The sequence below is a fragment of the Topomyia yanbarensis genome, chromosome 2 (assembly GCF_030247195.1).
Source record: "Topomyia yanbarensis strain Yona2022 chromosome 2, ASM3024719v1, whole genome shotgun sequence".
Classification (NCBI taxonomy): domain Eukaryota; kingdom Metazoa; phylum Arthropoda; class Insecta; order Diptera; family Culicidae; genus Topomyia; species Topomyia yanbarensis.
This window is the reverse complement of record NC_080671.1, coordinates 306087653-306113611: the sequence shown is the minus strand read 5'-3', so window position 1 is coordinate 306113611 and position 25959 is coordinate 306087653. Positions and strand designations below refer to the sequence as shown.

Here is a 25959-nt window from a genome sequence, read left to right as displayed (position 1 = left end):
AATTATTCATAAAGAGATTTTTCTAACTCGAAAAAAGCGAATAAGGTTTGAGCTTCTATAATTGTTATTTGTGATTTATCAGTGTGCAATCGAGCTGTCTCAACAACCTATGTGCATTAACTGCACCGTCTCACCGATGGACTTGACTGTGTGCAGTACTTTATGGTCACACCTATGACCGCATACCCGGCTTCCAATGAACGTTTTGGCGGCTCGGAGGCTGTCCTTCCATGTTGCTCAGGGATACATTGCTTCTATATACATCCATGCATACAGGCATTCATACGGGCTTACATTCATACATACATACTATTTGGCACAAGTTTAGAGAGTGTAACGTTGTGTCATCTAATCTGTGTAATCCTATGGAAAATCATCCTACCAGGTCTACGTCATATTGGCAAATTTCGCATTGAATCCGCTTCTGTCTCTTCCTAAACTCCTTTTTGTCTCCTAAGTCCGAAGCGGATCAATGGACTATTAATTGATACGGTAAACATACTAGCAGTATTAGTCCTTACTCGCCAATACTTCTTCCTACAACTGTGCTATTTCATCTCTATCTTTTAACCCATTATATCCTAGCGTATGAAATTTCATACGCAGAACTATCAATTGTTTAATTCTGCAGTAAATACGCGTGATCGCCCATCCTATTTGAATATTTTGCCTTTCCTTTTTTTCCAACGCTTTTCTTTTCCTTTGTTCGTCAGGTATTCGGATCAAAGATAACTTTTGAAGATAATCAAAATTTTTGAGTATATCATATTCTAAGTATGTGTGAAGAAGAAGGTCATCCCATATCTTTAAATTCGAACGATATTTTAACTATAAAATTCGATCAATTTGTTGTTCAATTGTATTGATGAACTTTATCTTGATTCCACCTACGTCAATCACAAATGATTGTTTTCCTTCTAGGTGGAACAAATAATGGATTTCGATCTTCTCTGTAATATCATGAACTTTCCGAATATTTTCCTGTTTCCTAGTTACGCGTCGGTTTTGATTAAGACAAATGTATGGCTCAACTCCAAGTATGTCTTTTTCCGAGTTGTTTTGAGGATCTTTTCCGATTAGTCTTCCAACATGTTACGAAGTATCCGAGTTTCCACATAACCGGCACGACTCAGAACGTGAGTAATTCCCCAAATGGTTTCCCGAACAGCTGTTACACTTAACCTTCTTTCACAAATATTTTTCGAATCAGATGTAGGCTTGTTTCGTAGTTCTTAAATCCGAGCTTTAACGAACTGAAGTGTGCGACCAATTTTCATCATCTCATCCATATGTCTATCGCACTAGAGATATTTGGTACGTGAACCCAGTTAATCTCCAAATCTATAATAAACAACTTATGATCGTAGACGTTCAACAAAATAGTCCAATTTGGTATAAGGTTTGAATTTAATTTGATGAAATTCAACCTCTCATAAGAAGCATGTGGTGTGAGGAATAATCATCCAACACTTCTATTGTTCTTCGAAAAAGATTAGTCTTTTCACGATTTTCTGTGAAAACTTGTTTTCCTTGCGCTATTTTCCACAAAGTGCATTGAAATCTATTTGCATTATGATATAAACTTAATTAGTTTTCTTCATTAGGTTCGTTTTTCTTCTAAGTTTTAGTTAGAGGTGGACTGTGGTTGTCAAACGACTTATATATTTAGTGCGTACCTCGCCTTGGCCCAGCACTTTGTATCCCGTTTTTTTTAAGTTTTGTTTAGTGCGGTTCTATAGCGATAATTGGGTTTGGTCCAGGTGATGTTGGTTACGAATCATTTGCTGAACAGCGTCCTTCTGCTTCTACCCAGAATACATATCATAGTAACCATCGCATAATTATTATGTTTTATGTTTCTTAGCAAAGGTTGTCAAGGGTGTGTTTTATTAAAACTTCTTTTCATTGACGTGAAGAAAATCTAATAAAAACAGATCGTTCCGATTACGGATCGACCTGGGACCCATATGGTAGGATCAATCAAACGAACGGATCGTTCTGATTACGGCGACATGCGTCCCATCTTAAACACACCAATCAAACGAGCGGATCGTTCTGATTCTAGATGGACCTGAGTCCCATCATAAACAAGCCAATCAAACGAACGGATCGTTCTGATTACGGATGGACCTGGGTCCCACATTGATCAAACCAATCAAACGAACGGATCGTTCTGATTACGGATGGACCTGGGTCCCATCGTAAGCAAGCCAATCAAACGAGCGGATCGTTCTGATTCCAGATGGACCTGAGTCCCATCATAAACAAGTCAATCAAACGAACGGATCGTTCTGATTACGGTTTACACTAAAATTTCAAATATTTTATATACTTACTAGGGACATTCTGTCAAAGTATTTTTGTTTCCAATTAATTAGTAATGGAAAAACTGGACCGCGAGGAAATTCTTGAGTACTCAGCGCATTCTTCAAGCTCCCACTGGTCGCCAATGTAATAACCCAGACTTAAGACGTCAGATACGACCAAGAGTGACTCACTGAATGATGATTTATTAGCAATCCATTTCTTAGCCTACTTGACCATATCTGTAAACACTACATACAACATCAAGTTTAGTGCTCAATTTGTTATCAGACACTGCTCGGGTAGCCCTTCAATTTATTTTCAAGAACGTTTGAAACCCGTTAGCCCCCATTCTCGGCCCTAGCTGCACATAAAGGGAAAAACTCCATATGAAATGTCACATGACATCATGCAATCAGCACACCGATGCGTGCTTGGATTTTTGAATACGATCCAAGATAATTAGATCCAATGTTGTCCATTCACCCACTCGAGTATGAATCGATTTTGTTAAAAATAATCTTTATTAGATGATTGCATGCATGAGTGTGATAAGATGGAAAAATAGTCAGGCTGGAGCCTCTAAAACTTTGAATTTTACACCCTCTTCTCGTTTTGCCTGAAGTTCCAGCCATTGCTCGTAATGGGCCTTCTTCCGGTGAGTGTAGAGGATTGATTGAAAACTAAACGTCAACGGGCAGAAAGTGCACTGATACAAACTTTTTCCTGTATGGGTTGTCATGTGCTCATTCAAACGAACTCTGACCTACAAAAAATAAAATCAGCTGTAGCATTCAGACGGAATTCGGTGAGTCACTTACCTTAAAGACTCGTCCACATATTGTACAATCATACCTTCTACTATTGCATGTATCAGACTTATGACTCCAGAGGTGGTGTTTAGATTTGAACTGTTTGCCTGTAATGTTATATTATTGCTTTGGTAAAAAATATAAAAAAAAACAATTCATTTGTTTTATTACCGCAAACATCACACGAAACTGGTGCTTCGTTAGTATGTACCGAACCGATGTGCTTCGTCAGTATGTATTTGTGCTTGAAAGTCATACCGCAAATGGTACACTTTACCCGTTCCCTGACTTTGTCTTCGTGTTCATCCAAGTGTCGATTCAGCGAGAACTTGCTTCTAAACATTCGAGGACAGTGTGTGCACATATAGGAAGCCATCTCGTGAACAACCCGCTTGTGACCTTCGAGCATGCTTTTACGAAAGCTACAATATAATTGGAAATTGTTACACCGAGTACGTGTAGGTTAACGTCATTCATCATACGGTTTTTGACATATATCGCAAATTGTATCCTTGACGGCGTGTTTCCGCTCAACGTGCGATTTCAAGCTCTTTTCATTTGTCAATGCCTTGCCGCAGTGTTCACAACAGAACGACGCCTCGCCCGAATTTGCATGAGCGGCGCCCTTGTGTTTTTCCAAGTTTTGATACACGTTGCCGCATATTTCGCATCTGTGAATAGAGAGCATTTTAAAAACTGCGAAATGCTGAAAGGTGCATGAACAAACGTACACTCTGCGAGGTGGAAGGAGAATGGGTTATGGAATGGACAAATTAATACACAACACAAATAAAATAAGAATAGAACGATGAACAATCTGTAGATCTATCTACGCTAGACAAAGTCCGATAAGCTATTCGAGAGCTGAAAACGGTAAAGCCGGTATCCCAGTACAACTTCTAGTAGTTAAGAGTGAGCAACTGTACGAAGTCAATAGTTCAATAGCCTCATATACCCTAACTACAAAAATACTTAAGAAACTTGAATATAATAACTACACGGTGCGGCAGTCATTTTGAACTTTTTAGGTTACCTAGACCTAAGTAAGGTTGTAGGTCTTACCAAATGCAGCACAGAGCAATGTTGGAAAATAGTTGTACTCTCAATATCTTAATAATTTAGCAAAAATAGCAAACCAATTTTTCAAAACCTGACACTAAACAAATAGCTGTCATTTTGCAGTTGATTGCAAATGTTTCAACATTTCTGAAAAGAATAATAGATATTTCCAACGGTATGCTATGTTTCGCGGTTATATAAGAACTATTGTGCGGTTTTGGGACGCTATGAACATCCTTTTGTTGCGATTTAAAACAGGTTCTGATGCTTAGTATGAAACGCTCTGATATAACCCTTCAATATCTACCTGAATTTTTCCTGATTCAAATGAAACTCCTTGTGTAATATAAGCATTGAGCGAATGTAGCACTTTTTATCACACACGGGGCATTTAAGGTAACCCTTGTCATCATGTTTCTCACGCATGTGCTTCTTCAAGTCCTGCAGATTTTCATATTCTACATCCGGCCAGCTACCGTCAACGGACCGTTGTCGATCGCATATCTCACAACTTATTCGACGGTAAAATTCTAGCAATTCTTCGTCACGTCCGACAATTCTCGTCGGTTTTTCCAACGGTTTTCGATTATGATTCTTCTCGTGCCTATCCCGCTTTTTCTCCGAAGGAAATCGACGAAGACACTGTCCACATTGAAATGGCATTTTTTCTACTTGCTCAGGGCGATGTATTCGCATATGCTTTACCAGAGCCACTTGCTCGTCATTCTGCTTTCCACATATCTCGCACCTACAAGAAACGTTCAAATTAAATATAACATGCAATCATTTTCATTTATCTATAACATCACTTGTATCTGTCAGGATCCTTGTGAACTTCCATATGACTGATCAAACTTCCTGGGGAATAACATCTTTTGTCGCATACTTTACATTTAATATACGCAGGCTCTTTGTGCAGCGTCTTGTAATGAAGCGTCGCATGGTAGAATCGATCAAATTCAACCCTTTCTGGGCAGATATAGCAGACAAATTCATCAATGTGCTCAAACAGCTTCTGGTCCTTTTTTCGTTTTGCCCTTGTTAATTTAGAGATAGGCTCATCATCGCTATCACTCGGAATTTCCGCTGAAGTCGTTTCAGTCTGATCGACAATTTTTCTCTTTTTTGAAAAATGCTCCTCCATATATTCTTCACACCCAGATTCTTCAATTTGCTCACTATATTCATCTTCCGATGAAGTATCCGCTTTATACACCGCTTTGGTGTTACTTCGCCTTGGTCGTTCTGGCCGCTCTTTTTGCACAGTTGGTTTGATTTTCTCCTCATTCTTTGTGCATATTATTTCATTATCCTTTTCAACATGGGTTCTTCTATTTCTAGGAGATTTTCTTGTATCAGGCTTGTTCGATGGACGTTTTTGTCTCGCATCACTTTTATGAAGAATGTCTTCCTCCGCATCAGTTTTTGCGAATTCGCCAGACTTTGCTTCTACTAACTCAAAGAAAACTGTGTCCCCTTCAGGTTCATAATTAATATCATCCACATTAGCAAAACTATCGTCACCGAACGGATCATCTATTAACTCTTCCTTTGGAATTTCATCCCTGCTAATCTTATGCACATTTTCAACTGTTTCATAGAAGTTGTTAAACTCATAGAGGATGTTCCAACACTCGCTGCAGATTACTTGGTGCTCATCCGAAGGCTTAAACTAGAATATTGAAACAGTTAAATACTGAAACAAGAGAGTAAAATGATAAAGATTGAAAAATATAGTTCTATTTACATCAAACCACAGATGCTTGGAGATGATTGCAGCTATATCTTTCTTTGTGTGCACTTCACCAAAAATGTCTAGATACAGGATGGCTTCGGTAGACATACATATTTTGCACATCTGCGGATTCATATTTTGTGTTTTAACTTGAAAATGCAAAATTGAATTAAGTATGAAAATAGAAAATCATTGTATAATTTTGCCAGCAAAATTTTAATTCTCCTGTCCTGCGCTGTTGTCAATAAATCAAAAACAATAATAAAACTGTCGTAGTGTGGTCACTATTTCAAAAGGGCGATGGCAAAGAGTAAGATCCAAGAACTATGTTGACGCGCAGATGGCGCGCGACGTAGAGTAATGTGACCAGGTACAAGAAAAACGGGCAGCCAGCAAAAATCCATCAGGATTCCGGCAGCTGTCAAAATTATTAAAATGGCGCTGCCAGAATTCAGCTATACTCCTTCCAGTTATGGCAGGCAAATTCGCCTCACCGATTCTGTTTTGTTTATCGTTGTTTCATTTTCGCCATATTTATATTTTTCCAAGAAGGATAGTTTTGGCAGATGAAAAAATAGGGAGGAACAAAGATTTTGGTTTCAAACATGGTAAGTAATATCACAGAGAACAGACGTCCATCTTCAGCATTCAACTTGTGTAAAATCTCTAACGGTTTCGAAGGTAGTTTGGATATCTAAACCAGGTGCGCTACTGTCATGTTTTTTTTGTAGCTGAGTTCGACAGAATTGACAGCGGTTATTCCTCTACCCAGTCAAACTAGTCCGGAACCGATTCGGACTTCCAGCATGAATTCCAGCTCAAATATGTCAACCGATAGAGTCGGAATCGGTTGTTTTCTTTGAGCTAGATTCCATGCTGAATCCATTCAGGATTTCGAACCGGTTCCGGAATCGATTTGACGGATAGTTGGGATAGGTTGGTGTGGCGGCGCTAGTGTTTTTCGTAAATTAATTCAAATGTTTACACACGTTTTTTAAATATTTTTGTTCGATCATGGATGTCTGTTCTCTGTGGTAATATGGATTTCGCGTCTCCAGACATGTTTTTATTATAAATTTTTTATATAAAATTTAAAAAAAAATAAGAAAAAATACAAACAAAACCTGAAGCGGTACAAAACCGGTCCTGCCGGTGCGTGCCTGGCAGAAATCCGGCAGAAAAAACCGTTAATAACCGTAAGGCGAAAAATTCTGCCAGAAACGGTTGTTGCATTTGAGCCGGCCGGCAGGGCAGCGCTCTGCCAACCAGACCCCCAGAAATTCTGCCAGACTTTTTATTTCGCTGCCGGCTATCTGGTGGGAATTCTGCCAGGCACGTCCGAGCGTAGGGTAACCTAAAGAGACTACCCTGTAAATAATTTACGCTTTATTTTGAAGAGATTTGACACATAAGATTTAAGTTTCAAGCCACACTGAGAATTCAAGAACTTTCCATTTAACTCTCAACAAAATTACACTTCAAAACTAAGTGTGCCACCCTATGACACGTTTAAATTTTAATTGTGAGCGCATTAAATCATAAATGTGTTGTCCATGAAATCCATGTTTTTAACAATTGCGACAACATTAAGTGTCACGTCAATTGAATTTCGGGTGTCAGCGAATTAAATAGTAAATGTTTTGCCCATCACTGCGAATAATGTACACTTTTTTACGAAGAGATTTGGCACATAAGAATTAAGTTTCAAACCACATTGAAAACTCAAGAATTTTTCTTTTGTCCTTTAATAAAATAACACTTAAAATTCAAGCGTCCTACGTGAACTATCATATATAAATGTTAAGAGTGAGATTATTTAATCATATATGTTTTGCCCATGAAATTCATTATTTTTGACTATTTCGGCAACATCAAGTGTGAAAACACTTAAAGACAAGTTGATTTTTCACCAAATTGATTTGGGGAAACATGGCGGCAAAAAATATGCAGAAATTAATATTTAAATCGAGGTTTGCATAGCGTATTCAGAATGTTTTGCATGGTAAGTAAATTTATAAAAAATGATTGCATGATTGATAAATAATTTTGTGCTTGCAGGTAATTTAATCGACGGACTTCATATAAACAGGACCAAAGAAGAGACGCGTTACGGGTAAACCATTTTTATTTCTTTTAATATTTAGGAATAACACACTAACTTATTTGTTCTTTCTTTTAAGAGAATATATTTAGTGATGAATCAAGTTGTATTTTTTAAATTCAAATAAAATATTTCATTGAACTGAAAACTCTTTTATGTTATGTACATACAAATGTTCTCCCCATTTGAAAATTAACATTTTTGCACATGTCTTTAATAAGAATGATATGATATTAAAGTTGATGCAAACTTAAATTGTATATGGATTACATTTAAAAACCATTTGTCAGACACTTAATTAGAATACTCCATGCATATGAAACCTAAGTATCTTCAAAGAAGTGCGTTATCAATTGTTTGGCACATGAAGTTTAAGTGTAAAGTCAGTTGCGGCAAAATTAAGTGTAAAACACTTAAGTTCAATGTGCGGATTATTTACAGTGTAGAATAAAAAAAAGAGTCGCCATTGAGTTCTTGTCGGTCAGTCTCACGAACACCAGGGCAGCTTACTGGTTGAAAATAATCCCATTTTCTTTTGCCGTCTTTGTTTACTATTTTCCACCAGCTAGTGAAGTAGTATTTGTGCCATGTGACGTGTACGTACATGAGCCGTAAAAAAGTCTATGTTCCGTTTCGAATTCCAATTTTACTGTCAATGTCATTCCAAACGAACAAGAGAGTTGTCAATCGTAAATCCCAGTAAAGTTCAGTCGGATATGAACTGGAATTCTGGCTGGTTCCAGTTTGTACACGGGCTCTAGTGACACAACCGATTCTAACTAGAATCGGTTGTGTCACTGGAGCCGCAATACGAACTGGAACCAGCCAGAATTCCGGTTCATTTCCGGCTGAGCTTAACTGGGATGTTTAGCATTATGTGGCATTGTTTTTAAGGAAGTACTGTTATGTTATGCAATTCATTAAAATTACTAAAGATTTTAAAGATAAAAATTATATCCTCAAACCAAATTTGTTACAAACCGTCGTGTTTAGAAACGCTAAAGAGAAAAGGGCTTAGTTTGATGGGGAACGAAATTCAGCATGAGGGTAACGAATACCAAATGATGCAAATTATAAATTTTGGCTTAATATGGTTTGCTGCTGCAAAATACGATTCCTGCGGATATAACTATCAGAGACTAATTGAGACGGCGGACTGACGAGTTTTCCGTGGCTCAAGAGGTACTAACTCATGTAGTACTAGAGGGTCCCTCGAAATGTCAAACAGAAAACGCGTGGATAATCAAGGGTGCTTTGCTTTTCTATTGTAGTTTTTTTGACAAGTTAAAGGTTGTTTAGTTTATATCACCGAAAAATATTTTTCAGTTGTAAAACATCTTGTATACCAGTTCCGATTGTTCCAATGTTCGAACTATTTCATGACAGCGTAATTTGTGGAGGGTGTGATTTTTCGGATGCCGTTTTCGAGTTGGAAAATTCATTATTATCGTGATCTAATGGGCTAAGCCCCGTCGCTTATTGTAAAAGTGTTTTTGTGAGTGCACCCATAACAACATTTTTTTTCTGAACGCCAATCGCCAACGATGTATCGTTGACTTTCCCAGAATCATCCTCAAGTTAAGGTTCTGGTCACGGTATTGCCAACGACACGACCTGAAACTTAATGAAATATTTCGAAGAAAAAGTGTCCGAGTCATTTACTGCCAGTTACCAGTACATTGAGTAACCCCTTGGCAAAGTCGGAAAATAAATTTCTTTAACAACACTGCTTTGTTTCCTTAATTTTCAACTGCTTTCATAGCAACCATGTTATTCGTTGTAAATAAAGGAACATTTTTTTTTCTATTTGAATGGTAATAAGGCTATCAAGTTCATTTTTAATACTACCGTTGAATGCACTGCCATTCAAGAACTATCCAAAGGTAACCGCGGATTTGAACGGGTGTTCGGAATAAGTGTGACATTAGTTTTACCATCGGATCGTGTCGTATGACAATGACCAGTATACTCTACATCCAACCCATAGCCGTCTACAAATAACCCTACCCGGTGACGGGAATCGTTTGGCGGGCACTGAGTAACTAAAATAATGTAATTTACTTCTGATGACATCATTTTTTTTTATTTTAGAGCCACTAGGAAACAAACAATAACTAGGGCAATATAAGTCCAATCGAGGATAGCAAGTCATCACTGAGCAGAAAAGGTTTACCATGACTCGCCATCCCTACTTTGTGGTTGTACAATTCTATCCGGAGTACAGATCGAGGTTGCTAAAAGCATCTTTGCTAATTGAAAATGACCAAATTTTTTCATAAGTTAACAAAAGGCATACGTGAACACACTAGTGGATAGAATTTATTTAACATTTTTTTGTTAAATTCGCGAATATTAAAGTCGCAAGAAAAACTGTATTCTTGTTTAATAGTAAATTTAAAAAATAGCCCGCATAGATTTAGCCGATGGTCGAGAACGAGAATGAACGCTCTGATGCTGAACATGTTTAGCAGACTAGAGAAAGATTCTCGGCTACGTGTAGAAGAAAGTCCAAGCCATCAGTAGTGATCGGGGAGGTCTTCGTTCGTGGAGACCATTGATTCCTTTAAAAGTCGATTGCGGCTGCCAATCGTCCAAAGAATCACATGTGTTATTTTTGCAGCTAATGACATTGTTGGTATAGTATTGATCCATGTATCCATGACCATAGTCTACAAACTATTTCTACCGCTGCTTTCCAAATTTAACATATGTGGCACCTGATGTTATTACTATTTTGCCCTTTAATGAAACCATACAGGATTCCTTCGATTTGTGGAACTAGATTACCCGCATTTCCAATAATCAATAACCATTTATGAAGGACTTTTTTCATAATTAAAAGAACTAAACGGACCAGTTTGATAGCTTTCGAACGACATGCACTCCCATAATAAAATTGACTGGGATGAGGTCAAGTACGGCGTCAACTTCTATTATTTCTTTCATCGTTCGATTGATCTTTAATTAATTCAATTAATGCACCATGCATATTGAACTGCATTTCTCGTTTAATATTATCCAAAATTGTTACATATTTTTAAGAAAGTCTTTAAATTGTTTGCAATGCAATTTTCAATAAGATTTAAATTTAAAATGTATAACGCAAAAATTGGCAACCTCAAGCGTCATAGTACCATGCTTTATCAAGGGCCCAAATTGCGCGGTCACGTCGCTTGGTGATTTAATAAAAATGTCCTTCTAGTCACTATGTGATGTGACTGTGAGAATAGGGCCTCGAATGGACTGAATAAAAAAGGAACAATTCGCGTTGAGACCCGGGATTGAAAAAATGAACAAATTTTCATGCTTGTAGAATTTCAAAAAATCACATTTATTTGTTGAAATGTTTGGACAAAGTTTTTGTAATGTAGACAGTGATATTTTTTTACAAATCTCGTCAAATTGATCGCTGATCGCAAAGTTTCAAATCTTTACATGCAAATCTGCAAAAAATATGAAATAAAAACTATTAGAAGACCAGGACAAATTAAGCGTTTTCCTCGAATACCCAGGACACGCCCTAGGAAACAAAGAATTGATCTAGTCTTACTATTTTATCCGAAAGGAGGATCTTCGATTGTAGGGCGTTGTAATATAAATTTTAATCTAATGGCCAGTACACCCACTATTCCATTGGGATCATTGTATATGTTTCCATTCTCCTTGCCTCCTCAGCCTCGGCTAGCTCTGAGCTATTGTTCGTATATTTTACATAATCAATTTTCAATTGATTTTGTTATTTTGTGTAATCTATCGTCAGTGGCCTAGGTGATTTCCGACGATGGTAGTACGTTCGAGTGGTTTATATGCGACTGGATATCATTCCAGCGACTGTTGAATGTGATTTCTGGAAATGGTGCAGTTGTAGATTACAACCGCATGAATTGAAATAGCCCCTCATGATTGATCACTATATCTGGATATTTCTTCGATAATCTTTAAGAAAACGGATTGTTTAATTCAGCTTCAAGTACAATAGATCATATTTTGGTTCTTACCACGGTTCCGGTATACCAATCCTTCCGACAATCCTATTTTTCGATTGAGTTTTCTGTATCGGTGGTTCCGGTTCTTTCACGCGTATTCTGACTCGTTCCTACACAGCACATCATTCATTTATTTGCTCCCAAGATAAGTTATTACTACTTCTTTTGAAACACTAACGGTTTGTTTTGTTTTCAAATCGTTCTTTTCTACGTATCCAGGGGTTACTACGGTAGCTTATTTGGAAAAAATAACAACAGATTATTCAGTGTTGCAAGCTTCATACATTTTTCAACCAAATTTCACATTTGACAGTATGCGTTACCTGAGTCACTGAGGGGTAGTCCGATTTGCGATACAGTTTCGAAATGCAAGTGTCTAGTCGTGTCGTTGGTATTGCCTTCCGAAATTTTATGAGACATATTTTGCAAAGGTTTCATAGTTAGCTAGCAACGGAGGTCATCGATTACCCATTCCCCTTGCGTCTATAACATTCAGCCCCATATCCCAACATCCGTTTGGAACCGAGGTCATTACATCCGAACAGAAGGCAATACAACAGACGGAACATTTAGGCTCAAGGTGTTTGTCACAGGATCCGAAAAAGACCTCCCTTGCATCAGAACATCCCGGACATAATCGTGCACAATTTTTCGGATCTATTGACACAATGGATTTCCTAAGCGCTGACATACTGATAGGTTCGACTTTTATTATGCATACGAAGTGCATTAAATTGTCTCCACAGGGTATAACATCCCAAGGAATGACAAGATGCCCAAATTATGTATCGGATCACCTGTGGTTAGCACATCCTCCACTTAGCTTCAAACAGTTTTTCGATTATTTTTCGGTGCTCTCGGTGGTGTTGCGTAGAAACAACTGCATTACATTTTTACACGTAAACAACAACAGGTGTATGATGTGATCTTAGCAACGAAAAATACATAAGTGCTACCAACTCTACAAGCATGAAACAAAATGACACTAAATTAGTTTGCTAAGATTGGCAGAACTGAAGGGACCGTGCTACTCCTACTACTTCAAAAGATCTAGTACACAGTGTACCGCCCAGGTATCTGCTACGCCGCCATGATTTCTATGCCAACATCTAAAACGTCGCATTAGGGTCGATCCACAATAAACAGAATCAATTTTATTCGACACAATTTTGTGATACTCGAGTTCGTTCAATTTGTTGGTGAATCATGGTGAAAAGTTTTTGTTATTCACCGACATGTCCAAAACAACACTTTTCATCAATTAAACTTTTTAACAAACATCTAATGATTGAGGCATGCCGTGCCGTGTCTGAATAGTGAAGGTCGAGCCACAGACTAACAGACATAACACTATTAGGGAATTCCCTCAAAAAACATCGATCCGACAATTTTCCCAGAACACTAGCTCCACCTTTTATTCACAGTCCCAAACACTTATTTACTGGTGGGTTACCCCTCAGGTTTGGGAACAATTTTTCACTAGTGGTCTATCCCCCACATGCTTGTTCATATGTCAGTGGCACCATAATTTCAAATGTGGCCAGTCCCAACTACAAATATATTTAAAATGACCGTTAAAGCGGGCGAAGCTTTGTTTTTGAGTGTTATGTCTGTTAGTCTGTGGTCGAGCTTCGAGCAGAACAATTTGAACTGTCAATGAGGCCCATAATTTGTGTGCCCGCTGAGATGTTGACTTATGTCAGTTCAATACAAATGGGATAGGGGTGCCATATACGTGGTACCGCCAAATTTCCAGCGTTTGTTCGTGAGTTGGTAGTCTCGATTAGTCTCTGGTGCAATGATGATGTTTTTATTTTCATCTGTCACAACGCATCTAAAAGTTTTGAATTTGAGTTTATAATCAATATATTTATAATCAATATTATAATTAAATGTTATTTCTTGCAATGAAAAGTAATTTTGATGAAGAAAATATGTTTCCTACCTCTGAAAAATATATAGATGGTAAATTTATTGCTACATCAGTAAGAATTCATTCTTACGGTTTCAGTTTACACTAAAATAAAATTTTGAGATTGAAATCTGGATAGAAAACACTATAGTGGGCAAAAGCTCACTGGATTAAATAGTGCAGGTGTTGACAGCCGAGGTTATCCACTGATAAATCCAAATTCTTGGTGAAAATTTTCCGTATCTGTAAAACTATGTAACTATGGAGGATAGTCAATAATTTCGACTAGTGAGTCGCAATTGTAATGTAAGAATCACCCTATATAAATTATTCAAAGCATGAAAAGGTTTCACCTAGATTGTTGGTATAAATTAATTTAAAACCATGTTTTTCGCCACTTTTTCCTAAAGCATCATTGGTTAAACCTTATAACAATATAACAAAGAATTTGATTCCTGCATGTTTTAGTGGGTAGAAACTAAAAGCATGCTTATGCCCAATTTGCATTCTAGTCGTGATTTCGCCCTTCAGCAATCGCCATTTGCGAAAGGGCTAAATCGTGAACATAATTTTTAGAAGGGCGCGGTAAATGGGCTAAACTGACTCTGTGTTGCTAAATAGGGCTGGGTAAACGGGCGAGCTTGACAGAATATTTCTAACAAAGCTCAGCAAATGGGCGCATAGAAATCCAATGGAAACGAAAGAGCGCGTGCATCTTCACTTAAAATTTAATGAAAAAATCGAAATATTCGAATGCTTATGTGCAACATCCACCGAGTAGACATGATCATAGTGGATATCATTTATTATTTATATAATAGAACCACAGACTAACAGACATAATACTCAAAAACAAAACTGACATATGAATAAGCATATGGCGGATAGATCACTAGTGAAAAATTGTTCCCAAACCTAAGGGGTAATCCACAGGAAATGAGTGTTTGGGACCGTGAATAAAAGGTGGAGCTAGTGTTCTGCGAAAATTGTCGGATCGATGTTTTTTGAGGGAATTCCCTAATAGTGTCATGTCTGTTAATCTGTGATAGAACCACCGCTTGCAGAATAATTTTGAGAATAATAACCATTCCCGGTTTTATCCAAAAATGTAGGTTTAGCCTTTATATTCTATATGAGAAGAAAGGCCTAAGTCGAAATCTCGAAGAAAATGCATGTTTTGCCGTTGCTTTATTTAATTATAAAACAAACTAAGAAGAGTTTTAACTAATTTTCACCGCAATTTTGTAGTAGTTTAGTCGCATAATGTCATAATAGCGAGAACTCAGTTTGTTTACTTTTCGAGATAGATCTTTCATTAGGGCTCCCGAATAGAAATGTACAGTAACAAAACCATGATTTTCACTGTGACAGTATAGTAATTTTACAATAATTCCATATCAAAATTTTAATAGGGCTAATAAGATTTGTAAACAAACTTTTGTTTTGCTGATTTCTCTTTATTTATTATAATTTCAACACAGAAGACATTTGAAATTGATTCTACCAAGGGTAAAGATGTTGATTCATGTGAATCTTTCATGAAATTCAACTCGACAGCGGAATAATGAACGAAATAAGTTTGTTTACAAAAATCTCATTAGCCCTTTTGAAGAATTGATATTGAATTTACATTAAGTTCTAGTGTTATACCAAATACAAATTTGGTTATACCAAAGATAAACTCAAGATTACTAGGTCCCATACAAACCATTAACAAAAGATGGTTCAGCAACCGTGAACCGGTGAACTCAATAATAGTATGATTTTGCTGTCCCCTCGTTAATAGGCGTCGATAATTTTTAGAACGCGTCGACAAAATGCTATGGTTACGAATCAAATCAAAGTTGCAGACAATCTTGTTGTGCAAGAAACATGTAATCTATACGGACAGTAAAATATATTACAGGCTATGTTTACAACTAAAGGCCTATTTGCAGAGCATATATGGACGAAATTATTGAAGATAACTCGTCCGTTTCTAACAGTTTGTATCCTAAGCAGGTGATTATCGTAACAATTCCAACTAAGAAAATTTGCAGGTTATCATCGACTTGACTCTACCGACTTTCGTTGCTGAATCTGACGTAAAATATATCAATTGTTAGTCAGCAGACTAATTTACTAATTTAGTTATCAATAGCAAAAAGTTATATTACTTCATATATCACCTAATTTTCGAACTTTGAAAACCTCGAGGTTTGTTTGTTTTTCTGCCGAAAATTTTCTTGTTATGTTCGTAATAATTCATTGTCATAGATACGACGCAAAGATCGACGTTGTTTCCTTTTCGCAAGGCTTCGCTTCAGTTCATTATTGAACTGTCACTCTGACGGTGAACCGGGCGCATCGAGGGGTCGCATTTGGATGGTACATGGGAAACATCGGACCACTCTATCTTGAGTTTATCTTTGGTTATACTACAATACAAAAACAATAAGCTTTAACGTTTTTACAGTGAATTTCAATGTAAAAACGACTTTTACAGTGAAAAAGATGGGTGGTTATGTATCTTAACATTAAAAAAATCGATTTTGCTGCATACTTTTTTTTCTCGAAAAGTGTAAAATTTAATGTGAATTTACTGTGTCAGTTTTTTGCTGAACAGTAAAATTGATCGTTACATGAAATTTTATTGTAAATCTACTACGAGAACTCGACGAACAATGTTGAAACAGTAACAACTATAATATTTATTGTTTTATGATTGTTTGTAGGGTAAATGCTATTGTGAAATTCTATTCGGGCTTAAATCGCAAATGTAAACAAACTGCGTTTTCGCTATAAGGCATTATGCGACTAAAATACTACAAGATTTTTTTCAAAGCACAACATCAAAACCTCGATCAAAAACAGTGTCAGGCATTTCCATTAAAAAATCAAATCAGCATGTGTCACTCCCCTCGCAAGAAACTGCATTAGTGTTCGTGAGACCTAGAAAAACTCTAGTAAGAGAACTGCGGAGAGAAAAACAGCATTTTTGGCAACGTATGCCCCGGCATTGTATGGCAACACGTCCAATGTTATAAGGATAGGCAATGTTCGATTGGATTCGTTTTTTGACAGCTAAACGCGAATCCAATCGATCCAAAATGGAGTCTCCGCAGTTCTCTTTCTAGAGTTTTTCTAGTGAGACCGGCCGACAAGAACTCACAGTATTTGTCGCGCCATCTGGGCGCCGATACGAGCGTAGGACCTTTCAATTTCCATGACAGTCTCCTCTTCTGCCAGATCTTCGAATTGAATCATTGGTCATCATCTGTCATCATAGCTTCGGTTGCAATGTCAATTTTCAGTCATCATCATTCTTTTCTGTAACGATACCTCGTGGAAGTCAGACGTGTACGTGGACAAAATGGTAATTATTTTTTCAACTATAAAAACTTTTAATAGCATATAGTCCTTTAATAAGTTATTTTAAAGGTGATACAATTATCAATCAAATTCATTTGTTTGTGAATGATTTGGAATTCAACATGCAAATCGTTTTTTTTTTCAATCTACCACGCGGTTTGAGATTTTGAGCAAACATAACCTGCTTTATCTTTTCAGTCTCACCGTAAATTCTCAGCACCGCGTCATGGTTCCATGGCCTTCTACCCCAAAAAACGTGCTTCTCGACACCAGGGTCGTATAAAGGCTTTTCCCAAGGATGATGCATCTAAACCCGTGCATCTGACTGCTTTCCTGGCTTATAAAGCCGGCATGACGCACATTGTGCGGGAAGCGGATCGTCCTGGATCAAGTAAGTTTTTCATTACAATCAAATTAAATAGTTATGCTCTTAAATGATGATCATATTAATGTTTACGGTTATTTCTGACTAACCATGATTACAAACCAGTTTAGAACTAGGGCTGGCTGATAAGCTATTGCTAAATCATACGATATGCTTTTGCTGACTGAGAAGCTCACCACGACTTTTTTTTGCAGAGATCAACAAGAAAGAAGTTGTTGAAGCGGTTACCATTTTGGAAACGCCTCCAATTGTGATTGTTGGAGCCGTTGGTTATATCGAGACTCCGTTCGGACCACGTGCTTTGTGTAATGTATGGGCACAACATCTTTCGGAAGAATGTCGTCGTCGTTTCTACAAGAACTGGTATGCTCCCTCTATATGCTTGGTTTGTTCCAGTACATGATTCTTGCTGTTTGAATAGTTAGTTGCCACAAGGAAAAGAGCAAATACAGGAAAAAAATTCTCCCTATTCGATCCAACCTGCATCCTATTTCTTGTACTGGAACAAATTTATTGTACTTATCAGGGGCGCTTATACGAGCATTAAAGTGTCATTACTAAGTAATTATGAGAATTCGGTTATTACTCGCCTTACGCGATCACTAAAAAGATATTTGCTCAGTAATGACATTACTAACGCCTCGTGTAAGGGTACCTACCAAATTGGACGCATCGAATGATGAAGATATTCTTGTTTTACAAGATGTCTGAACCACCCTGTTTGAAGCTTTTTAACTGCTGCTTTCCTTCTGAATCGATACCGTCCAATGTATATATGAATGTGTTAGAATCAATTTTTTAATCAACCACTTAAAAGCTCTTCGATCATTGTAAGAGGGCTGAAAATTGTTATGTGAGCCAATTTCCAACCTATTGGAAATTTTGGTGATCATGACTTGAGAAACCGGTTCTCCGCTCAGGAAACTTGATGAGGACCTTTCTCTGTTTTTCTTTGTTTCACTGCAACAATCTTCGTTTTCAACTCAAGGCATGCGAGCAAGAAGAAGGCTTTCACCAAGGCCTCCAAGAAGTGGACCGATGATTTAGGAAAGAAGTCGATCGACGAAAACTTCAAGAAAATGATCCGCTATTGTAAATTCATCCGGGTCATTGCTCATTCCCAGGTGAGTAGTTAGAAATATCAATATTTATATCGACATAACCTGGAGGTTTCTGTTGTCATACGACGATGGAAACTTCTAAAATCGGGGGTTGATTCTGCTTTTACCATGCATGGTTATTCCCCAATGTCGAAGAACAACTTGCCCTTCGGGAGGCAATGTCTGGTATATTCCTGATCTTTCGCGTAGTCCCTGGGCTATGATCGCGTAGATAAACCATACCAATCACATTTTTAAATAATGCGAACATGTTCATAATAATCTAATACCATTACCGTCCATAGATTCGTCTTATCAAGCAAGGCCAGAAGAAGGCTCATATCATTGAGATCCAGCTTAACGGAGGAACCATTGAAGACAAAGTCAATTGGGTTAAGGAGCATCTGGAAAAACCAGTCCCAGTTTCGCAGGTTTTCGCTAAGGATGAAATGATCGATTGTGTTGCTGTAACCAAGGGTAAGGGATTCAAGGGTGTCACTAGCCGTTGGCACACCAAGAAATTGCCCCGTAAAACACACAAAGGTCTCCGTAAAGTTGCTTGCATTGGAGCTTGGCATCCATCGCGTGTAGCTTTCACCGTTGCTCGTGCTGGTCAAAAAGGTTATCATCATCGTACCGAAATAAATAAGAAAATTTATCGCATTGGAGCTGGCATTCATACAAAGGATGGCAAGGTATGTACGAAAATATAATCTGGACAATCACTGCTAAACATGATGAAAACCTATGTAGCCGACATCATATAATACTACATTCGATGAAACACCTTGTGTACATAATGATAGGACTGATCGTTTTATTTCTCTGCAAACCTTGCTGATGCAACGGACTTTTTTTAAAAAATATTTTTCATTTTACAGGTAATCAAGAACAGTGCTGCCACTGAATATGACTTGACGGACAAATCTATTACCCCCATGGGCGGATTCCCATTCTATGGTGAAATTAACAATGATTTTCTCATGATCAAAGGATGCTGTATTGGAGCCAAGCGTCGCATCATCACACTGCGTAAATCTCTGCTTGTGCATACCAAACGCGCTTCCCTGGAGCAAATCTCGCTTAAATTTATCGATACCTCTTCCAAGATGGGACATGGTCGCTTCCAGACACCAGCCGATAAACGAGCCTACTATGGCGTCCTCAAGAAGGATCGCATTCGCGAGGAAAAAGCTCAAGCTGCCGCTGCTGCAGCCGCAGCTAAATCGTCAGCGTAAGCTATACTAACATCCTACTTCAAGTATAAGCGATAATATAATCGACCACAAGGCAGAACTTGATTGAAATATTTCTTATTTTTCCGAAACTTTTTCGTTTTTTTTTGCAACTTGGTTTAGCTAAATTTTTACAGTCCCTCTCTACACGGGGATATACTGCACTTATCTATTGTCGCGCTTATAATAAAATCTCACATTGCGGGCGTCTGAAAGGCGCATCAAATATAGCCGCAGTTGCTCCGCAAGCAGATTTCAGTGGAGCTTTATTTTTCTGCCAGCTGTGTGCTTTTCGAAAGTTTCAAGGAAAAAGCTGCCTTTAAATTTATATAGGCGGCTGTCACGCATCTATCTCAATTGCACAATAAGCAGTTAACTCATCCTAGCGCATGAAATTTCTCAACAAACATGTAAAAGGGGCATAACGCAAATGAGTGTCTCGCAGTTTACTTTCTCTTTAGACTATTATGGCGTAATCATAAAATTTTCTGTGTCAATTAATATCGAAAGACTGTTGTCGTCTAGCATACTATGCTGAGAATTGAGGAGCAAACGTAAATGCGGCACAATCCTTCATCCTTATTCTTTGTTCCTTGCGAGATTCGTTCGAAAGTGGTTTGTACTCCCGTTTACGACAGCGAAATCAAATGGACTTACTATTCGTTCGAATCTTTGCATTCGTCGTTAACAAGAATAAGGGTAATTGACGGAAGAGAATGTAAACAAAGAGAGGCTTTCATTTGCGTTATGCCCTTTTCACATGTTTATCTAGATTTCATACAAACAGTTATATATAGGTGTGGCAGAACACACGGTTTGCTAGTATTGGCAACCAAAAATATGTAAATCCAGAAGCACATCCGGTCGACGTCGTAGCGTTCACACGGTTCACACGATTCAATGGGAACGGAACGAACGGTATGACGAAAGCAAGTCGATTTATTCTGTTATCACTCACACCACTCATGTAAGATTCATCTTACGAATACCAAAGATCCCTCTTCGCCATAGTTGTATATACCACATTGGATTTCATAGGCAAAACCATCCATCATTTAATGCGTATTTACTAGAACACTAGTTAGAATGTGACACATTCTTTCGTGACGTTTACAACGATTTGACGAATCTTCATTTGACAAATATGTTATAACTTTATTAAATGAACGAGTACATCAAAACCTGTTACAGATTCGGAAAGTGGACAAAATTTCACGAAAGACTCAATCAACATAAACAATATACTAGAATTTGATGATTTGACTTACAAAACTCCTCGAAAAACGCTAAGTATGAGCAATTTTACTAGTAAAAAGTCATTTAGTGCCCTTAGCTAAGAGATATTCGTGCATACATCGATAGAAAATTTTCTCAGCTTTCCAATGAAACCTTGCAAATAACGATATAAATTATATTTTTTTAGATTATAGTCTTTTAAGCACTTGCAAGTCATTCACAGGAAAAGTTTAGCAATGAAATTACTAAAAAATGAGAAGAGATAGGAATATGATGTTTAAGAACAAATTATGAATCGTCCTAAAACCCTACTTTTGGATAGTAGATATTGCTATAATCATAATTCATTGTTTCGAGAAAATTAACGAAAACCGCCTCAAAACACTAACTTTTAACTACTTTACGACTAAAAGTTAATTAAAACTAATTAACTAAAAACCATAAGAACACCATTCAATAGGGAAATTTCTCACCTTTCGAATGGAACTAAAAGATTTAAAATACAAAGTATACTTTTTGAGTTAGAGGTATTTTAACCCATTATATTCTAGCGTATGAAATTTCATACGCAGAACTATCCATCGTTTAACGCGTATTTACTGCAGAATTTTGGCATCTAACTGCTTTATTATTGCACTAATGGAATCACTGCACCTCATATTTCATTGTGAAACAAGGCAACTATCATTTTTTATAATTTTGTTTATATTTTTGAACCGTGTATAGCTGGGGAAAATGGCGGCTGAAAAGTAAGCAATACATTTAATTGAATTTTATTGTTGGAATTCGTGCTAATAATTCCATTATGTTCCTACAGGTGTAAGAGAAGTGTTGTCTATCAGAAAAGAAATTATGTCAAACAACTTAAAATTTGTTTTTATTTAAGCGTACGAAGTTTTTTGCGCGAGATATTTTCATTCTCAAAACCATTTTAAGCGGTAATTTTATTTTTCCCATAATCTTTGATACATTTTTTTGTGGAATTGAAGATATCACTGCATTTGGCTCACTTTTTGAACCCCCTGGGTTATAATAGATTTTTTACACAAAAAGTTCAATAACTCTGTAACGGTTCCATCGTGCTTCATTCAAATGGAATGTGATAATTCGTTAATATACGCATAAAAATCAACCAGAGTTCAACCCGGATAGAATTTTACAATAGCATTTACCCTACAAACAATCATAAAACAATAAATATTATAGTTATTACTGTTTCAACATTGTTTGATGCCAAGTTCTCACAATAGATTTACAATAAAATTTCATGTAACAATAAATTTCACTGTTCAGCAAAAAACTGATACAGTGCATTCACATTAAATTTTACTGTTTTCGAGAAAAAATTGTATAGAGAAAAATTGATTTTTTTTAATGTTAAGGTACATAACCACCCCCTTTATCACTGTAAAAGTCCATTTTATATTGAAATTTACTGTAAAAACGTTAACGTTTATTATTTTTGTATTGTAGCCTAACACTAACACTTACTGTAAATTATTGTAAAATTACTGTACTGTCACAGTGAAAATCATTGTTTTGTTACTGTACATTTCTATTCGGGAATACACTGCACATCAACAGTGATGTGCAAATCTACCGCAATTCAAGTGATTTTCTCTTGATTCGATCATTCTTTCATATAGTTTCTTTCAATAGATTTGCACTTCACATTGCAATGTGTGACAAGTAGTGCGAATTCAACTGCAAATCACTTTACATTAACGTGATGATTTTTTACCGAGTAGTGAAAAAAATTTCCCAAACCCACCAACAAATGAGTGTTTGGAACCGTACTAAATGTGCAACCTAAAGAGCCTAAGATTATGATATGATCAATAACGTAGATGGCCACGCCCATGCAGGTCAATTTTGGGATGGGAAGGGAATGTTAGTTCAACACTTATAACTATTATGACCGAGGAATTCTCTGCATCATCCACAAGTGTCGCAGGATAGGATTGATGTTAGTAGGTACGGAAATGAATCAGGATATATCTTGGTAGATATTGTGATTTCTCTAAGTACTCACGCGCTTTGTCTTTTCATTTTAGATCTAAGTTTTCAGGTGTTCAACCTCCAGTAGAAATATGAATGCCGTTCGAATACGCATTTTATTAATTATGGTTCCGCGGGGCATTACATAAAAGAATACAGTTCATGGAATATAATATCGGTGTCTATCATCTATAGACAATATGATCTTAACAATATGTACGAAAGTCGTTTGCGATCAATTTCCGAGAACTCGAAACGAGCAATTTGAACTCCGAACAGCCGGGCATTGGGAGTATTGCTTCTTATTAATACTTCAATTATCATTTCAAAAGTTTGCAGCACAAAGCAAGCGTACAAAAAGTATAAAAGATATCCCAAATGAATGTGAAGAAAATTACTGCGAAATGTTAATGACAAGTTGGCATCTCCACTCTCCCTATCAGACAAGTTTCCGTAATTGGATTAAATGAAAAATCGCCGGCGTAAGCTACACTAACATTCTACTTCAAGTATAAACGATAATGTAGGCAAAGGTCAGTTTGTCTTCATATCTCGCCCTGAGCAGAAGCAAAAAATCGTCCCGCGCAAGTGAAACAGTCAATTCTACCTAAAAATCAATCGGTGCCTATCACACAAGCAGTCCATATAACAATAGCCTATACCTACTGTGCGATTTAAAGATGAGTGACGGTGCCCAGCAAAAAGCAACACGAATGCGGCCGAACTGTGTTGCTGTTGATTTCTCAAAATGCCCCGTAAGACCAGCCATTCGGGAAGTGGAACAATTATTAAAAGTGCAGATGGAACTCAATCTGGCTGAAGTGAAAACCCTACAAATGCATCATATCAAACATTGCGTGCTGATTTCGTTCAACAACATTAACCAAGCTGAGTAATTCGCCTCGCGAAACAACATGCAGCACACCGCCGAATGCGGCAATGTTAAATATAGCATTCCTGTATACATCGAGAACGGCGCCGTAGAAGTTCGGGTCCATGATTTGGCTACGCGTACCCCTGACGGCGCGATTAAAAAATGCTTGCAAAAATACGGAGAAGTAGACTCCGTTACACATGATACATGGAGGAATTTTTTCCCGGGCATCCCTAACGGTGTTCGTGTGGTGAGAATGCGTGTGACCAAGCCAATTCCCTCTTACTTAAGCTTCACAGTGTTAGGAAGGGACGATGCTCTCATTCAACAGACATCACTAGTCACGTACCCAGGGCAAATTCCTACGTGCCAGTTCTGCACGAAGAAGCTGCACCTCGGAAAACCATGCGTAGAAACTGTTAAGGAAAACTCAAATCCAATTGAAATCAGCACACAACCATCTTACGCTAAACCACTAACAGCTGCAAAACCAGCTTCTCCGGATCAAGAAGCAACAAACATGAATTCTACAACGATCGCGTTTAATGTCTCTAAGCCAACAACCAGCAACAACAACAATTAAGCGAAATCAGAAGAGAACGGACACACAATAGCGACCCATACGATTAAAGCACAAACCAGAACAACTGATCGTGAACAGCATGCGAGTAGCACAGATGAGGATATGGACGAGTACGACAACGAGAAAGAAGGCAGACCAAATGACCCTCAAGATTCGGCGAACAACTTTTCACCGCCAAGGAAACGAATCTCAACACGCAGCAGCAAGCTGCGTCAACAAGATGGTACGAATAAAAAATAAATTCCGTTTAATTCTTTATTTTTACATATTGTAAAAGGTTAAAAGATGTCCGGCTCAGTTATGCTAACGCGTTGAGCCGTGTCAAATAAACAGAGAAAAAAAATGTAGGCAAAGGCATGCAGAACTTGATAGTAAATTGTGAAATATTTCTTATTTTTCCGATATTTTTTCTGGCGAATTGGATTAGCCATTTTTTTATAGCCCCTCTCTACACAGGGATATACTAGAGCACTCTAGTTAAAGTTTGGCCAAGAGGCCATGACGTATCCAAACGAACATGAAATTTGACGTATTTCTATTGTGTATACGTCAAATTCCATGTTCGTTTGGATACGTTATGGCCTCTTGGCCACACTCTAACTAGAGTGCTCTAGGATATACTCCGCTTAATGTCGTTTTCGCTTGAAGCAGAAACTAATTCAGTTTCGGACCTAACTGCTGTCAAACCGTTTGTTTGAAGCCAGTTTCCAACCTAGGTTATGCGCCACTGAACTGAAAACCGGGTTGGGTTCCAACCTGAAATATATTTCGGGTTCGCTCACACCACCGCTGTTTGGCGAGAACCCAACTCAGTTTCATTAAAAACGTTCGTTTGAAGTAACTAACCTGGGTTAGTTTCTAGGTTCTCAATCGAAAACGCCATAAGTATGCCGTTAACTCATCCTAGCGCATGAAATTTCTCGATAAATATGTGAAAAGGGTATAACGCAAAAGATTGTCTCTGTTTACTTTCTCTTTTGATTATTATGGCATCATCATAAAATTTTCCAACATTGTGCCAATAAATGTCGAAAGACTCTGTTGTCGTCTAGCATATTATGCTAAGAGTGAAGGAGCAAACGGCCTATACTAAACACAACGACAAGGGCTTTTGATCCATCGGCAGCCCAGAAGAAGAATGAATGGGAGAAGGGCAATACAGTGAAAACCCGCTTTTATCAGCCCCTTGGTGAATTAAACGGGGACATTGACAAAATCGGGACATATATTTTTCTTTCTTTTTAAGAAACCGAAGCTCTTGAAATATTCTTCTTTAGCCTCTAGATAT

At 37.5% G+C, this 25959-nt stretch overlaps 2 protein-coding genes, 1 long non-coding RNA gene and 1 other non-coding gene across 4 annotated transcripts; 2 read left to right on the top strand and 2 right to left on the bottom strand.

Moving 5' to 3' along the window:
- Positions 1-2421: 2421 nt before the first annotated feature.
- LOC131683501 (zinc finger protein 492-like) lies at positions 2422-6149 on the bottom strand. The gene is made up of 7 exons (XM_058965530.1): positions 5923-6149; positions 4985-5847; positions 4483-4923; positions 3599-3787; positions 3288-3538; positions 3126-3223; positions 2422-3070 (listed from the first exon to the last, which is right to left on the bottom strand). Exons 1-7 carry the CDS (start codon positions 6043-6045, stop codon positions 2873-2875), a joined length of 2163 nt encoding a protein of 720 aa, XP_058821513.1. The 5' UTR covers positions 6046-6149; the 3' UTR covers positions 2422-2872.
- Positions 6150-11381: 5232 nt separating this feature from the next.
- Positions 11382-12309, bottom strand: LOC131683500 (uncharacterized). Its single transcript, XR_009304529.1, has 3 exons — positions 12010-12309; positions 11562-11947; positions 11382-11454 (listed from the first exon to the last, which is right to left on the bottom strand). It is a non-coding gene; the product is annotated as an uncharacterized LOC131683500 (long non-coding RNA).
- Positions 12310-17146: 4837 nt separating this feature from the next.
- LOC131683499 (large ribosomal subunit protein uL3) lies at positions 17147-20046 on the top strand. The gene is made up of 6 exons (XM_058965528.1): positions 17147-17264; positions 17459-17651; positions 17840-18008; positions 18634-18769; positions 19051-19440; positions 19627-20046. Exons 1-6 carry the CDS (start codon positions 17262-17264, stop codon positions 19981-19983), a joined length of 1248 nt encoding a protein of 415 aa, XP_058821511.1. The 5' UTR covers positions 17147-17261; the 3' UTR covers positions 19984-20046.
- On the top strand, positions 17695-17775 carry LOC131686488 (small nucleolar RNA U43). The gene has a single exon (XR_009305141.1). It is a non-coding gene; the product is annotated as a small nucleolar RNA U43 (small nucleolar RNA).
- Positions 20047-25959: the final 5913 nt, after the last annotated feature.